This window comes from Lathyrus oleraceus, chromosome 5 (assembly GCF_024323335.1).
Source record: "Lathyrus oleraceus cultivar Zhongwan6 chromosome 5, CAAS_Psat_ZW6_1.0, whole genome shotgun sequence".
NCBI classification, from domain to species: domain Eukaryota; kingdom Viridiplantae; phylum Streptophyta; class Magnoliopsida; order Fabales; family Fabaceae; genus Lathyrus; species Lathyrus oleraceus.
The window spans coordinates 305,380,905-305,399,083 of NC_066583.1; the positions used below are offsets into that span (position 1 = coordinate 305,380,905).

At 33.9% G+C, this 18,179-nt stretch overlaps 1 protein-coding gene across 2 annotated transcripts; it reads right to left on the bottom strand.

The window, feature by feature from the left end:
- Positions 1-15,358: 15,358 nt before the first annotated feature.
- Positions 15,359-17,901, bottom strand: LOC127084166 (F-box/kelch-repeat protein At1g22040). 2 transcript variants are annotated; one of them, XM_051024568.1, is made up of 3 exons: positions 17,667-17,882; positions 17,403-17,490; positions 15,359-17,114 (listed from the first exon to the last, which is right to left on the bottom strand). In XM_051024568.1, exon 3 carries the CDS (start codon positions 17,092-17,094, stop codon positions 15,649-15,651), a length of 1,446 nt encoding a protein of 481 aa, XP_050880525.1. In that variant the 5' UTR covers positions 17,095-17,114; positions 17,403-17,490; positions 17,667-17,882; the 3' UTR covers positions 15,359-15,648. The 2 variants fall into 2 exon arrangements, with proteins under 2 accessions (XP_050880525.1, XP_050880523.1); XM_051024566.1 differs by lacking the exon at positions 17,403-17,490 and having other exon boundaries at positions 17,667-17,901.
- Between the last annotated feature and the right edge of the window lie 278 nt (positions 17,902-18,179).

An 18,179-nucleotide genomic window follows, 5' to 3' on the forward strand; every position in this document is an offset into this window, starting at 1 on the left:
GCTTATTGGATGCATTTACCCAGAATTCTTTGACAAGAACAATGTAAATATTTCCATAGAGCATGTCAAAGTATTTGTCCCACCCTTGAGAAGAGACATCTCCTTGAAGATCAAACTCTTGATCCTTTAATTCTTTAAAAGAAGAAAAAAAATCATTTATAGTTGACTAGAGATTTATGTCACCCATAAAGCTCTAGAGGCAATTTTTGGTTTAGGTTTGAGATGAATGAGAAAAAATAAGAGTTTTTCAGAAAAGGATTTGAAGAGACACAAGAGATTATGAGGAATGAGAGGTGAATAAGGTGTTTAAATAAAGTGACAAGAGAAGTGGAAAAGACTTTGAATGAATTAGGGCTCAGAGTTGAAACGAATGGAAACATAACTGTCACCTCAAAAACCCTTAGTAATAACTTCTACAACAAGGCATATTACTTTGCATGCTTGTTAGAAGAAATCATTACTATACTCGAAAAGAAGAAAATAATTAATGACATAGGGGGCGTCAAAACATGATTTTTATTTTACCCCCAAGAAATAACTCCCAATGGTTAAACAAGCATTTTTTTTTACGACTAAAATATTTTGTTTGATAGTTGTCACACTTCTTAGCCACAAACAAAAGTACTTTATTTTAAACCATTAATAAGCTTAGAGTCCATAAGACATAAAGTCCTAAAGGTATTATGACTTAGGAACTTCTGATCCAGAGAACCTTCTAACCTCATAGGGTTAACTAGTTCAGAATCATGTTTTCAAGAATCATATTTTAACTATCCATAGGCTACACGTATTGAGATTTTACTTTTAATCCGAACAATTTTCCATTTTCAAAATAAAGACAAATTTATCTTCAACAAAGGGTTTTATAAAGATATCAGTCAATTGATGGTATGTATCGATAAATTTTAAGTTTAAAATTCCCTTATGAACCTAGTCTCAAATGAAGTGATGTTTTATCTCCACGTGTTTATCCCTAGAGTGTAAAATGGGACTTGGATAAACAAATAGAAAAAGTATTATCACTGAATATATGAATGTTACTCTATTTTAGTTGATAATCTTCTAGTTGACGCTTCATCTAGAGAATTTGTGTGTTGCAACCAGCTGCTGCAATGTACTCAACTTCTATTGTTGATAGTGCGATGGTTGATTGTATTTTGTTGGACCGCGAGATTAGATTGTCACCTAGAAACTAACAGCTTCCATTGGTGCTTTTTCTTTGAAGTCTACCTCTAGCATAATTAGCATCGTAAAAACCTACTAACTTGTAATCTTATGATTTCTTATACAATAAGCCAAGGTTAGTAGTACCTTTCAGATATCTAAAGATCCTCTTAACAACTGTTATATGGGATTCTTTAACATCTGATTGGAATGTGGAACACAAACATACACTGAACAAGATATCAGGTTTAGACGTAGTTAAGTATATGAGATAACCAATCATACTCGTGTATACCTTTTGTTCTACCTTTTTACTTTCTTAATCCTTTCCCATAGTGCAAGTTTGATGCATTTCAGTCTTGGTTGGTTTGCTATCAGCCATATCAAACTTCTTCATAAGCTCTTTTGTAAGCTTGCTATGATGAGTATAAGTTCCTTTTGAACCTTAATTGATTTGTATTCCATAAAGTATTTTAGTTCTCCCATCATGCTCATTTCAAATTCTGCATGTATAAACTTAGAGAATTCTTAGCAAAGAACATCATTAGAAGAATCGAATATAATTTCATCAACATAAATATGGACTACTAAAATATAATTTTTGTATGATTTACATAACAGAGTTGGGTCAAATTTCCCGCTGGTAAAGCCATTTTTCAAAATAAAGTTGCTAAGTCTTTAATACCAAGCTCTAGAGCTTGTTTCAGATTATACACATATTTCTTAAGTTTGTAGACAAAATCCGAATTTTTATGACTTTCAAACCCATGAGATTGACGAACATACACTTATTCTTTTATGTATCCATTCAGAAATTCACTTTTAACGTCCATTTGATATAGAATAATATTATAGTTAACTACAAAGAATATTAAGAGACGAATCGATTCTAACCTGGCCAGCAATACAAAGGTTTTAGTATAGTCAATTCCCTATGGTTGACTATAGCCTTGTGCAACCAGCCTAACTTTGTTTCTTACCACTTATCCATGCTCATTTAATTTGTTTCTGAAAATCCACTTGGTTCCAATAACAAGTTTCCCTCTGGGTCTTGATACTAGACCCCACACATCATTTATGGTGAACTGATTTAGTTCTTCTTACATAGCCAATTTCCATTATGATATTGTAGAGCTTCATCAATGGATGTTAGTTCTGTGACAAACACTAGACCCATAAGCATCTCTTCGTATTGTCTAAATGACGATCTGCTTCTAATAGGATCTATGTTGTCACCCATAATTCTTCACAATAAGGGAATCTTTGCTTCTACCTTCTCTGAGGTGCTGGTGTGTTATGAAATTATTGTTATTATTGTTCAATTCGATGTTGAGCACTTCTAAAGTCTTTATCCTCAGAGTCCTTTCGTTCAAAGTTTGAGTAGATGCTTTCCAGATATGCAAACTTTTCAACCTACTTTGACTTTTCATAGTAAAACTTATCATCAAACTTAACATGAATTGATTCCTCAACAATATTAGTTTCAATATTATATAATCTGTAGCCTTTTCAGTGTTTAGAGTATCCTAACATGATATACTTTTGAGTTTTATAATCAAACTTGTTTACATTGTCTTTAGTGTTGAGCATAAAACAAGCATATCCAAATGGATGAAAATAAGAAATATTTGGATTTTTTTTCTTCCATAATTCATAAGGAGTATTACCCAGAATAAGTCTTATAGAGATCTTGTTCTGATGTAACATGCAGTATTTTCTGCTTCTTCCCAGAAGTGCTTTGCAACATTTGTCTCATTGATATTGGTTTTGGCCATTTATTGTAAGGTATAATTTTCTCTCTCTACAACTTTATTCTACTGAGGAGTTCTAGGATAATAGAAATCATGAGAGTGCTAGTATCTTCAAAAAAAATCAAAATCTTTATTTTTAAATTTGCCACAACAATCACTTCTGACTCTTAGAACTTTTAAGACTTTTGCACTTGTGAACACAAGATAGTAAACATAAAATGTGACTCATCCTTGTGTCTTAAGAATTTTACCCATGTCCATCTGTTGTAGTCATCTACAATGACTAATCCATACTTCTTGCCCATTATTGAAGTTGTTTTAGCTGGCCCAAATAGATCAATATGCAAGAGTTCAAGAGGCCTAGAGGTGGAAACAAAATTTTTTGCTTTAAAAGAAATTATATAAAACTCGCCTTTCTGCCATGCCTCATAAAAATAATTTAAAGCAAACTTCAGCTTTGGAAGGCTTATGACTAAGTTGACCTTGTTGAGCTTAGAGATTTTTCACATTCTAAAATGATCCAACAGTCTATGCCAAGCCCGTTGTTCTTTGTTCACTGACATAAGGAATTTTACATTTCATTTTTCTAAATTAGAAAGTTTAATTTTATAAATGTTGTTTTTCCTCTTGCCACTGAAGAGTACAAAGTCATCCTTTTGACGTATAACTTTGCAGGACTTTTGATTGAAAATAATGTCATAACCATTATCACTTAATTGATGTATGGATAAGAGATTATGCATTAGACCTTCAACTAATAAACACTGGTAATAGAGGGAAGGGAACCATTACCTCTTGTTCATGTACCAATGACCTTACCCTTATGTTTTCCTCCAAATCCAACAAAACCTCCAGGATTAAGTTCCAGCTCTTGGAACATATGCTTTCTTCCTGTCATGTACCGAGAGCACCCGAAGTCCAGGTACCATGACTGGTGTCTCAACTTTGTTGCTAAGGATACTTGAAATATATATTATTTTGTTTTTAGGCACCCACATCTTCTTGGATCCTTTATGGTTAGTTTCCCATAGATTTTATCAACCCATGGCTTTAGTGCAATATAGGTGTCATGTGTGTGACCATAAGTAAAATTAGAATACATAGATTTTGGTTTTATCACAATTTCTTTAGGTTTAAATTTGAACATAGAGTTTGTCATACCTCAAAAAATACGATCCTTCGCGAAGCGTATCGCACACTCGCAAAAAATGTGTTCGAATAGAGTCACCACCTAACTTTATTTGTTCCAATGAAGGAAAGGGAAAATATCGATAAAACCTTTTAAAAAAGAAAATGGTCGTCACAACCAAATTTGAGTTCGCATTCTAACAGTTAAATATTGTCTTGTCTACTTGCGGTGGAGGCTTAAACGCTAGTTTGTATACGAGTTAGAAGGGACTAAGCAATGTTCGTTTGAAAAGGTTTTTATCTCATAAGGGGGGGAGGTGAGAAAAGGTAGGTTTGATTGGTTTCGATTGCATGGGGGCGAGAAAGTATAGGTTTAATGTGTTGAGTATTTTGTTTTAGGGTTTGGAAGACGAATATTCATGACTTGCAAGCAATTACTACTTGGATCTAATATTCGAGACTATGACATGGACCTTTCACCTAGGTAGTCTTTTTCTTTCAAATCTGTTGCGAAAAGTTTTTGAGCATTTACAAGTGTTTTTAATGAAAGACAAACACTTGAGTTTGCAAGCAATTACTACTTAGGCTTAGTGTTCAGGACTATGACTAGACCTTTCATCCAGGTAGTCTTTTTCTTTCGATTTATTGTGAAACTAATATGTTTGTATTTTTAGAGAAATATGAAGTACTTATGGCTTACAAGCAATTACTACTTGGGCCTAATACGTCAGGGCTATGACTGGACTTTTCACCCAGCTAGCATTTTTCTTTCGCTATTGTTTGAAATTGTCAAGGTATGAAGTAGTCGTTTTGAAGTTGATTATGAAAATAGCTTGATGTTTGGTCAATCATTTGATTTGCGTTCGCGGAGTGAATTGAGTTATGAAAAGGGTTTTGAAATAAATGAGATTGAATGAGTTTGGTTTGAAAATGATTGTTGAAATGATATTGAAATGGTTTCATTTTGGAAAGTTGCTTGACATTGGATCGAAATGATTTTTTATTCTTTTTTGAAAGATGGTTGATTTTACGCAATAGGAAAGCGGTGAAGTTATTACACATCATGGGAATGGGGGTACATTTTGTCGAATGGGGATACAATAAAACAATTAATAAGAAAGCACATCAATCAAGTAAATGCAACACGAAAAATGAGCTCATTGTAAGAAGGTCCAAGAGAAAGTCATAGTACCGAAAATCAAAATTAGGAGCACCAAAGTTATCTCTAAGTAAAACTAACTTAAAGTGGATTCATGTAGGAGTCACTCTATAAGAGGCCGATCAACCAAATCTATGAATCCAAACGATTTTCAAAAGCTAAATTGAATTTAAACTTCAAAATCACAATGCAATGATAAATCAAATAGCCGTATAATATTATTTGTTCACATATCAAAGCTTAACATATCAAAATAAAAATGGCAACAAATATACAAATTATTTACAAAAGCACGAAGATAAATACAAGTGCATATGGGAGGTGGAAAAAAAAGGGCATAATCCTAAATTGCACAAAACCAAATAACACTATTATTTTTTCTTTACCTAGAATCTATTATAAGAAACGATAATGATATATAAAACAAAATAATAATTTTTTTTAAAAACAAGAAAAGAGCCTATACTAAAACAGCCACGTTAATAAATGCCAACAACATAGAATGTTGATTTTTCATATTTTAATTCTCAAAAACAAAAAAAACAAAAAAAAAATGAAATACTTCATAACCAAATTTTTCTTCTTTCTTCTCCATTTGCAACATCTTCGTTGTTACTTTCCTACTCTTTCACACCAACACAAATACACCACCATGTAAACAAAAATCACAACCATTAAAATCAAGGTGGAGGATATAGTTACCATGGCGGAATCATGTGGTGTTATGCAATGGGTTTCGATGAGTTGAGTTGGGAGTGTTGAGCTTTGTTGCCTAGGTAGGGGGATGTACTCAATATCCGATACGGATACTGGTACGGAGTATGATGAAAAACTAAGATACAAGTACGTTAGTATAATTTTTTAAAATACAATTATAAGAATAACAAAAGAGTAATATTTTTTAAACAACAATAAAATATTAAAATTACAAAACAATTTGCTTAAAAAAATTAATATTTGCGCAATAACATAAATAAATCACACTTAAAAAATATTCATAAATCACGAAATCCTGGCTGAATATCAATATTTTTCTCTTCAATATCATTAAAAAAAACAGTTTCTAGTTCAGATTTATCGAGAGAAAGACTAACAACTTCAAAAATATCAACTACATCAAATAGATCTCATTCATCTCTATCAATATCCTACATTTTTGTTGCTCCAACATTATAAACCTTAATATAAGAAGACAGAGATTTGTATGAACAAAAACTAAATCTTCAGTCCTCTTTGAATTGAGTCTATTCCTTTTCAATAAGTGAATAAATTTAATTGTGCTCCAATTTCTCTTCATAAAAGATGAAGCATATTTGGTTGTGAAAGAATTTTTTTATTTCTAAATAGAATAATTAACCTAATTATTACTTAGGAAAAAAAACCGAAATTATATCATCCTAAAATTTTTTTTAAAAATGGGTACCCGGTATCAAATGGGTTTCGATGAGTTGGGAGTGTTGAGCAGTTGGATCGGTCATGGTGGTTAGTGAGTCATTGTTGTGGTTGAGTTGTTGACGGAGAAGTGAGTCGCATGTCACGTTTCCACGATGTATGAAGGCGGAGCGGCTTGCGTGTTTGAAGGTGTCTCGCTGAGGTAGTGTTGGTTGTGGTTACCGGAAGTAATGTGAGCTTTGTTGTTGCCGAAAAGGAGAAAAGATGGTGATGATTTGGACAAGAGGGAGTTCTTTGTTGTATTGTAACGAATGGTGTGGCGGTGTTTAAAGAAGCTGTGCTGAAAGAATGAAGATGGTAACAGGTGTTGTTGGAGGTTTAATTTGGAAAGGAGAGGGTTGTTGATTGCAGAAGGTGGAAGCGGACGAGGGTTTAATGGTGTTGCAAGGTTGCATAACAGTTGTTTTAAGGGTGTTAAGTGGCCGAAAATGGACTGTCTCGGAGGGAGACGACGGTTTCTGGTGTTGCAAGGTTGAAGAAAGTTGAGAGGAATATTAGTGAAAGGGATATGATGCTTATTTGTTGGCGGAGTTGGAAAGAATTGCAGGTGGTTTAAAGGTCGGTTAAGGTGGAGGCGAGATGAGGTGGGAAGATGTACGTATTGGGTGGTAAAGAGGTTAGAAAGGTGGCAATAGAAATGTAGTTCCAATGAAGGAGGAAGCGATTCTCTAGAAAAAAAAGTGAGAGTGTTCGCCCATGAGAGAGAAGAGGCTGTCAAGAAAATTGTGAAAGTGGTTTCTCCTGAAATTCACGTGAGAGAGAAATCTATTGGTGAGTATAGTCTTATTTTTTTTTGGGTGAGTATAGTGTTATTTTTTTAGTTTTTAGATGTACTAAAAAATTAATTATTATTGTTATTTTTTAAATAATAATTTTTCTTTTATTTATATTAAAACTTTAATTAAAATACACTGACAGTATAAAAGAATTTTATATTGTCAGTTAATTATAACCGTTGGATATTAGGATAAGTTTGACTTTTATTTGTAAAATTTATAAAGTAATGCAAACGGGTGATGGTGATGAATCGTCAGTGTAAAACTGTTTACACTGATAGTGCATAGTAATTAATCTCTTATTTTAATTATTTATTATACTTATTTTATTTTATTTCTTATAATAATTTAAAAAAAAATTCACCGTGTCAAATACATATGGAAGAGTTTCTAACAATTTTTTTTCTTATTTTCTTATTTATTTATTTATATTAGTAGATAGAAATGCATATGGGTTGCAAACTTGAATTATTGATCAATCTCAATTTAATGGATAAGATAAGAATAAAAAAGCATATATTATTAAACAATTTAAAATGCCTAGAATTTTCTTTCTAGATGTTTTAAATTTCTAAATAAATATAAATCAATTAAATCAGATAAAATTCACACCTTTTAAAATAAACGCGATAAAATAAAAATGAAGACATGAATAATTCTATTTATTTGTTCTGAACTATTTGACAAAAGAACAAAAAATAAAAGAACTCAAAACGAATAAAAATCGAGCGCGAAAGTGCTCCAAAAATTAATATAAAAGCACTAAAATGATTAACACCAAATATACTCCGGAAAAACATACATGTTTTAGCAAAATTTTAAAGTAAAACAACATTAGTTAAAGAGGCTTAGGCTGATCAAAATTCGATCGAAAAAATAGAACGAGCACGCAAAGTTAAACTACGCGAACCGTAGATTAATAATACTGACGTCAGCAATCCCGATATTTAAATTTTCGCCCGCTAATTTCACGTTCATTTAAGAAACGATCCAACCGGTCTATCTGTAGATCCGAAAACTTATTTTGGTTGACATTTTAGCCATTATATATGATGAAGGACATGTTATGTTATGCAGATGCTGCAAAGTAAGATAAAGTCAAATGCATAAGAATTGGTTTGAATGCCCGGACAAATTAGGGTATGATAGTTGCCCCTATTTAATCACCTTGAACCAGAAGATATGATTGACAACAGTCTTCGTACATTCATGGTGGAAGATAATTAAATATGAAAATACCTTGGGTTTTGTCCTTCGAGACGCGGAGATGAAATGCAGAGAGAAAATGCAATGAAATTCATGAATAACAAATTTATTGGCAAAGCTTTGCAAGAGAAAAGCTCATAAGAGACATTTTAGGGTAACATATGCTTGGGGAGCAAAAATAGCGAAGATGCTGGGGAACATCATTACAAACACAAAGTGACTTGTTGGGAAATAATTCCATAGCACATGTGGGGTACGGTTTCTATCAAAGAAATACCACCGACATGAATAAGGATTGTACTAGTTACTTATGATTAACCCTGGATCCTGAATTATGTCATGTATGTTATGATGTTTCGTACTACATTCCACTTTTGGTAGAAGTACCATGCATGGAATGATGAAGGGAGATACATGTATGCATGCAAATGCTGGGGATTTTAGGTGCATGTAGGAATGCGAATAATTTTGTTCATTTTGGTGACGCTCCCCATTTCGGCGGGAACGCTATGAATACGTATGTTGATGATTAATATGATTGTATTTTTTGAAAAATCCCATTTCGACGGGAAGGTTATGCATGAAGTGATGTATGTGATGCATTGTGAGAATGCAACTGGGTAATTGGATTTTTCGTAGGGATTTATTTTTGTTTGAGATGAGAGATTGTTAAGGAATATCATCATCAAAGGATTGATGGAAAGAACTTCACTAAGGAGTGACATCATCAAAGGATTGATGAAAAGAACTGCACTAATGAGTGACATCGTCAAGTGGTTGACAGAAAAGGATTATCATCATCAAAAGGTTGAATGAAAAGGATTATCATCATCAAAGGGTTGATGGAAAGGAAAAATTACGTTATGTCATCATCAAAGGTTTATGGAAAGGACTCCATAAAGAAGTGACATCATTGACGAGAAAAGATTCAATTAGGTAATATCACCATCAAAGGGTTTATGGGATGGATTAAAAAAGATTGTCATCATCAAAGGGTTAATGGAAAATAATGTTTATGTTATGTTGTTATCAAAGGTTTGATGGCATCATCAAAGGGTTGATAGTATCATCAAAGGGTTAATGGGAAAGGAGTATTTTGGAATATCGTCATCAAATGGTTGATGGCATCATGAAAGGGTTGATGGGAAAGGATTTGTCATCATAAAAAGGTATGACATCATCAAAGGGTTGATGGAAAGGAATGTGTTATATATGTATCTGGTGCATGTTAGTGAAAACTTATCATTTTCGCGAGAGAGCCTTTTGATATGGAACTTCCTGTTTCGGTAGGACAGTAATGCATGTATGTTGTATGCAATGCACGTGGGAATGCAAGCAGGTGATTGGTTTTTGGAGTATTCTCCCTTTTTTAAAGGTGATATCTTTTCAGGGTACCAATATTGATTGGATTTAAGTTTATGATGATGCCAACAGGGTGGACTTTGGATTTTTTGTAGTTACAAATATGGATTGGACTTTTGGTTGGTGATAGGTTCTGACTTCCTGACACTCGATATTTGACGATGTGACGATTGGGAAGACGATCTGGATGCTCTTGGTGCCCCAAGTTTGATCCATTATTGATGAGATGCGTGCTTGTTCTAGAGAGAACCTCAACTTATTTGCCTGATATACCACAATGGCCTGCAAATGATTTGACTGAGCATAACGACATAATCAACGCATGACGATTATGCTTTTGCTCTGTCCTGAGGATTTTTATCAATATATGATGCTATATTATCATGACACTTGTTTTGAACTCAACAATTACTAGTGTCTGACATAATCTGCTTGACCAACTTGAAAGTATGAAGGGAAGCTGCCCCTTTGCAACTTGTTTTGCCCCAGTCTATAGGGTTTATAAAGGAATTCGCTTCGAAAGGAAGCTTTAGGAACAATTATACTATCACATGGTCTGATAAAAATTTGCCCATTGCAGTGGTCAGGCCTTTATTAACCTACTCTCGGAGTGGTTGATTGCGCTGCATTCTCGAGGAAACTTGCCTCTGACCGAGCTTTTGAACATATTTTCCCCAAAATGACTGAGTGTTTTGAAATGAATTGCCTCCTTGATCAACTAATGCTTGGAGATTTGTTTCAGTTTGACCAATTATTTAACTAACATAGTCATTGGATGCCATGCCCCTGACCCATAGGGTTATGAGACGGTCTTGATTCGGGTCAGCACTGACGAATGATCAAGTTCCTCTATGATTTCTTCTTTGAATTTCCTTGATACCAAATACTTCTTGCAGTTAAAAATTTTCATTTAAAAATGCTAATTTTAATGCAATGCTCATGTCGGTTTTGAAAATAATCATGTATTGAAATGATGTGATAATGAAGACATCTTCCCTACATCCGTAATTGATGCATAAATCATTTCACCTAATCAGACTGACCAAACCATCCATATTCCTAAACAATTCACATGAGCCAAACAAAAACCAACTTATCTCAAAGACTATTTGCGTAGATCATTCACTAATTAGACACATCAATCATCATCAGGTACAACATATCATATTTCTAACTACTTGTTTTATTCTTCATTGTCTCCCATATTTCATCATCTTATCATGTCCATAAATACTCTTCGTGAACCAAAGTCATATGTTGAAGCTAGCAAGTTTGAGTGTTGGAATCAAGCTATGCAAGCCGAACGGTTAGCTCTTGAAAGAATAAGCACGTGGCAACTTGTTGAGGCACCACCAAACATTAAGCCAATTGGGTGCAAATGGATCTATAAAGTAAAATTTTATGCAAATGGCTCAATTAAAAGATTCAAAGCTCGATTAATGGCCAAAGGATTCAACAAAAGTAAGGGGCTCAATTATGTTGGTACATACTCATCTGTGGCCAAAATGACCACAGTCAGAATGGTTATGGCATTGACAATCATACATAATTGGTTCGTTAAACAATTGGATATCAACAATGCATTTCTACACGGAGACCTGTAAGAATATGTCTATATAACACTACCACCAGGTATCACATCCTCTAAACCCAACCAAGTGTGTAAACTCATCAAGTCCTTATATGGTCTTAAGCAAGCAAGTCACAAATGGCATGAAAAACTCACATAACTCCTTCTTGCTCAACAATACCAATAAGCCTATTAATATCACTCACTCTTTACCAAGAAAATTGGTAACACATTTACTCTTCTCTTGGTATATGTTGACGACATTATCATTGTAGGCAACTCTTTGACTGAATTTGATCACATCAGGCAAATCCTTCATTAAGCTTTTCAAATAAAAAAATATTGGTCAACTTAAATATTTTCTTGGTCTTGAAGTTGCACACTCCTCACATGGAATCACATTATGCCAACAAAAATATTGCTTGGACCTCTTATCTGACACATTCTCTCTTGGATCTAAGCCATTTTACACACCTGCTGATCCAGCCATTAAACTCCATCATGATTCTAGTCCTACATACACACGTTTAGTTGGTCGACTACCTTATCTCACATCCACCAGACTAGATATCACTTTCATTCATAACAACTGAGTTAATACCTCGCACCCATAATAACTTATGATAAAGCTGCCACACGAGTCCTCAGATACTTAAAGAGATGCCCTGCTCGTGGATTATTCTTTTCAAGAGATTCTCACATGCAGTTATTGGTTTTTCAAATGCTGGCTGGGCAGGTTGTGCAGACATACTAGATCCTTATCTGACCAATGCTTCTTCATTGGTAAATCTCTCATTTTATGGCACATGAAGAAACAACTCACACTCTCACATTCCTCATTTGAAGCTGAGTATTGTGCTCGTGCAACAACCACTTGTGAAATGCAATGGCTGATATATCTTCTCCATGATCTTCAATTTCATACTTCAAAACTTCCAGTTTTATATTGTGACAGTTTGAGTGCACTACACATTGCTATTAATCCAATTTTCATGATTTTACCAAACATAGATCGATTGCCACATTACCAGCGAAAAACTACAAGCTAAAGTGTTCAAGCTACTTCCAGTTTCTTCCAAAGATCAGTTGGCTGACTTTTTCACCGAGTCACTTCTACCACAACCATTTCACACTCTATTATCCAAGTTGGGCATGATTAACATATATCCTCCAACTTGTAGGGGTATATTACTCCTTGAACAAGTTAGAGAAGACTAACTTGTTCCTCAAGTAATCCTAAGATAGCTAGAAGTAGTGACTTGTTACACTTACTACAAAGTTAGTTGGAGATTGTTATTTTAGTCAGTTATGGTTGTTAGAAGTTTCTATTGTATACAATTGCACTACCATAACTATCATACACCATTGATATTTCTATATATCTTTCATGTAAACCTTTTTTATAATCAATGAAGATTTTCTATTAATCACAAGTAATAGTTTTTTTAGTGGATGGTTTAAAAGTGACAAATAATAGAGAAGGAAAATGGTTTAACGTGTGCGAAAAACTAGTAAGATTATGTGTGTGAGTGGAGGCAGTGGTTTTAAAAACATTACATGAAAGAAACAACGACATTAAATACGAGTAGTCATGAGATATATAAATAAAACATAGTAGTGAAATTTATTTTATGAGTGATTAATTTTGAAAATATTTATCTCGTTTAAAATCTGCATGATTTGTTTTGAATATATTTCGTTTGGAAATATTTAATTAGCTACAAAATCTACATGATTTGTGTTAGAAAGATTTAATTTGCTGAATATTTGATATATTATGATAGAAAGATTTAATTTGTTGAAGACTAGATATGATATGAATTTATTTATCATAGTGGGATTTCTTGTTTGATTGACATCTTTATATAAATAGGTGTGTTTCCCTTGTGGATTAACAATACAAAAGAGAATACACATATTTTGAGAGATTAATTGAGTTTTGTAGTGTATTTTGTTTCTGTAAAATCTTATCCTTTGTTATTAATTACTACTTAGGAAAGATACATTTTTTTGGTTTGTATACGTGATGCTTGTCACACACATAATATTGATTCTGACAGACATTTGACAGATTGTTTGAGTTAAAGTGAAGGGATTTTAGATTCAAGAGAAGTTTGAGTTGAAATTCACAGATAGTGTTAGGAAAAAATATATAGTGAATTGAGAGGGTTCAAATGAGACCTTCGTATACTATTGACTACTTATAATTAGTGAATTTACTTTCCACTAGGCTACTGTCCTCCACACGTATGTGACAATTGCATCGAATTGGGTTAAGAATTCCTTGTCTCTTCTATTTATTATTTGATTAGTTATTCATCTATTAATCCAGATCATCTTGTATCACACATTATTTTGATATTGTGTGTGACATCTTGTTTTTGATCAAACAGAATGTCAATTGGCATCGTATCAAGTACCTTATCCCAGTTGGATGTGTTATAGGGTAACTAATCTTTTTTGTTTAAGAAGAACGATACCATGAAAAAGGGATTTGTTTATCGTGCAACGATTCTTGATGGTAGAAGTTATGATTATTGAAAAGCTCACATTGTTGACTTCATTAAGTCCATGGATATAAAAACTTGGAAAACTGACATCAATGGACAAACATCTCATATGATTAAAGCTAATTAAGATTCTGAACCCGTAAAACTTGAAAAGGATTGGGAACTTGCTAAAGATAAATCTTCTCTTAGAAATTCTTGTGGCCTTAACGCTTTTACATTAGAGTTAACAAAAACATTTTCACGGTCATTAACACATGCACTAGTGCTAAAGAGGCATGAGAAACTCTTGAAGTAGCTCATGAGAAAACTTCTAGAGTTCAGATATTAAGACTTCTTATTGGCTATATGCTCTAAAAGTGGCGTAGAAGAGAAGCCATTCCTTCATTGTGTTTATGACTCTAAGGATTATAGGAACCTTGAGTTGTAGACGGGGTTAATCATCCAAATTTTTCTTGACTCAAGATGGAAATGTATTGATAAAAACGAGAGTCATGTTACCCATCATAACCCCTTTGTCGCAAGAATATGATGGAATTGGAGAAATCTTAACTCTACATGCATATCACATGAAACCACTCTCATGTATCGACTCTCCTTGCATGCCCATTCCACGAAGGATTCCTTTCACATTTGTTTCAGTTTGTTTCAGTAAACCTCAAATAGGGCACGCAGATAGTCGTTTCATCAAATGAAACCTCCTAAATTACACTTGCATCTTTATTAACTTAGACTGAGTTGTAATGGCACACCAACTTGTACTGGATTTGGTGGTACCTTTCACACCTCATCTGAGAGATGACAATTTGGTTTCTCTACATTCATACCGAACTCCATAGATATCCTTTAACCAGAACTATGAATCATTCACAAAGGCCTCTAACTAACCAAAGATATGCACATTAATGACTCGAAATGCTACACAAATTCATCTTTCACTATTAGCCTTATTAACACTCACTTGAATAATCATCATAAATATGCGGCGTTGATTCAAAGTATTAAAGATATCTTACTTAAAAACACTACGTTTAAAGTTGTCCACATCCTCCTTGAATGCAATCAAAGTGCTAATTTTATGGCAAAACTTGACGCATCTAGTTACGCTAATCTCTTGACTCACATCTCTCCTCCAAAATTGAACAACATCGGCTGCAGAAATTTTAGTCTTAAGTTTATAGATTTTTTTTTCTTTTCTTTTATTTTAGCTTTGTGACAAAAAAAAAAGTTGATCTACCTACTAATGCTTGATTGCCGATCTTGTTAAAAAAAAAATGGAAGGATGCTACAATATATGAGTCTTATATTATTTAATTTTAGTGTATGTACATAGAATGACAAAGAGTGGACATAATGGATTTCTTTCTCTGATATTATTCTATCGTGTCAGTGTACAATCTGACAGTTCCTATAGAACTTATTTACGTAAAAAAACAATAGCTACAACCAAACTATAACAGCACTCTTCAATTCGCGGGCACCTTAATCAATGTCGAAATGTACTCACTCAGTCCTACCAGGTAACTAACCCTTCACAGATTTTCTGTCACATTTATTGCTTGCCTTTTTGCAGCTACATGTCAATAACTTGACAACTAACTAGTTCAACCTGTCCCAGACACCTACTTGCAATTATTTTCCAAACTACTGCATCTGTTTCGACAGGCGGGTCCACGGATTCATGCAATGAACTTTGTGACAGAGTTGAGGACGACGACGACGGTGAAGAATTCAAATTGTTGCGCAGCTCAGCTTGCAGAACAGAAATATTATGATTGGCATCTTTTGTGATGACATGAAGTTTTCCATGGAAACCAGCAAGTAGATAAGGAGATTCCGAATCATCAGAACCATATATAGGGACTTTTCCAATAACAACTTTCCAAGCATCTTCTCCTTGATCATATACCTTGATCCTTCCACTGTCCATAGTATTAGAAGGATCAAAAGCATATAATTCGCCGTCCACTACGACACTTAATTTTGTACCTGCCTGCCGTGCGGGCCAACCCTCGCCCATTCCAATTGGCATTTCTATCCATGAGTTTGTTTCAGGATCATAGATTTCTCCACCAACATCGACAAAAAATGGCCATGAATACAAACTCTGCGGAACACATAACCTTCCCATGTATGACGTCAACCCTGTGGCAATCGGCTTTAACATGTCGGCCAAGAAGGCGTTGGGAAGAACCTGAGCTCTTGAGAAGGGCATACTAGGCACATCTGACCATGTACCTGTCGAAGGATCAAAAACTTCAGCAGATTGAAGAGGTAGCAATCCGGCGGAACCTTGACTAACCCCTCCAACAACATAAAGCTTGTTGTTTAAGATTCCTGTCTTACAATACGCCCGACCTGTAGACATAGAAGTCACCTCGCTCCACGTATTTTGTGTTGGATCGAATCGCCAGACGCATCTCATAGTCGAAGCTTTCGAGAATCCGCCTAAAACATAGAGACATCCCCCAACAGCTCCAATAGCACAACCACAAAACGGCATTTCATCAAATGCATCCTTCTGTCCAAAAAAGCCTCTAATAACTTCAGCAATTCTCATACCTTCCACCATGTTCCACATCCAAAGCCCAGAAGAAGAACCTTTTCTAGATTCCTCTTCATCAACAACATTAGGCATAGTAGGCAGTCTCTGCCATATCCGAGACCGAGGATCAACAGCATGCCAAAAAAGCTTGTTTTCTCCAACCTTAACCAACATATATAGCCACTCTTCTGTTGTCCCTAGTTCTTTTCTTATTTTATATAGCTCCGAACTCATGATAGTCGATTTCCACTTCCTTGACACCAACCTTACATTGAAGTAACAAATTCTCGGAACTCTAGCAATAATCTGAATCGATACCTCATCGGGAAGATTAGGGAATAGTCTTGGATTCTCCTCGTCAACCGTAAGCGACATTCTTTGTCTCTTACATATCTCATTCGGAGAGACTCCATCCCACTCACTTTTATCAGAATTGGTATTACTCGCCCTCGCCACACTAAAAATCGAACCCATCTTGGCGAAAAATTCAATATCTGCAACAAAACCAAATTATCTAGAGAGAAACTTTTTCTCAAAATTAAAAGTATCTAACCTAAGCATCAATAGAAAAAAAAATTCCAAACAATTCCTCAGAGGAGTTTTCAACAATAATAATATAAACTCATTAATCAGAAAGAAAACAATGAAACTCATAAAACCTTGTCCACAGTACCAACCAGAAACAGGTAACAGAAACAAGAAAAAAAAAGATAAATTAACTATAACCACACTCATGAAATCATCATATCTAGATCCAAGACCATTTAGAACTGAATTCTAACCTGGTATACTTTCAGAAAGTACAACAATTATCTTCAATTTTCAGCAGCACATAAATGGAATTTTTTCTCCTTTTCTCATGGTGATTAACTAAACGATTACATAGTAAAATTTTAAAGGAGTATATTGAAATTAAATTGAAGAATAAAATCAGAGTCATATATTGAAAACACAATCAAAATTATATGAAAAAGATAAGAAGAAAAAATGAATAAGATACTGACAGTTACAGTGAAAGAAGAAGGGAAAAAGAGAAATATAGGTACCTATTTGGGGTTGGTGAAAAAATGGATCGACGTTGGAATGAAGGAAACGTAAAAATGAGGCAAAGTGACATTGCATTCGGAAACATCATCGTAACCGCATCATGTGTAGTTTTTAGTTTCAAACTTAAAAAACACGAAGTTGAATTTGAAGCACAGACAATTCTCCTGGTAATAAATAGAGTAATTTATCGCACTATAGAAGAAACTTGTTTTGTTTTTTTGTGTAGGTTGGAATTGAAATTTCAGCGTGACATGATAACAGATATTTATGCGACTAACTTTTTGTTTTTTTTGTTTATTTAAAAATATATTAAAAGATTAATTTAAATTTGTTTTATTTTTTTTAAGAAAACGACTTAATTCATTTCATTAATAATAAAATTTGGAATACAGGTGGTTAGGGATGACAAAATGGATGGATCAACATGATTCATTAGTCTATTAACAATTCATTAAAACTTTTTAAAAAATATTTAATTCAATCCATTCATTATAAATAAAATTTATCCTATC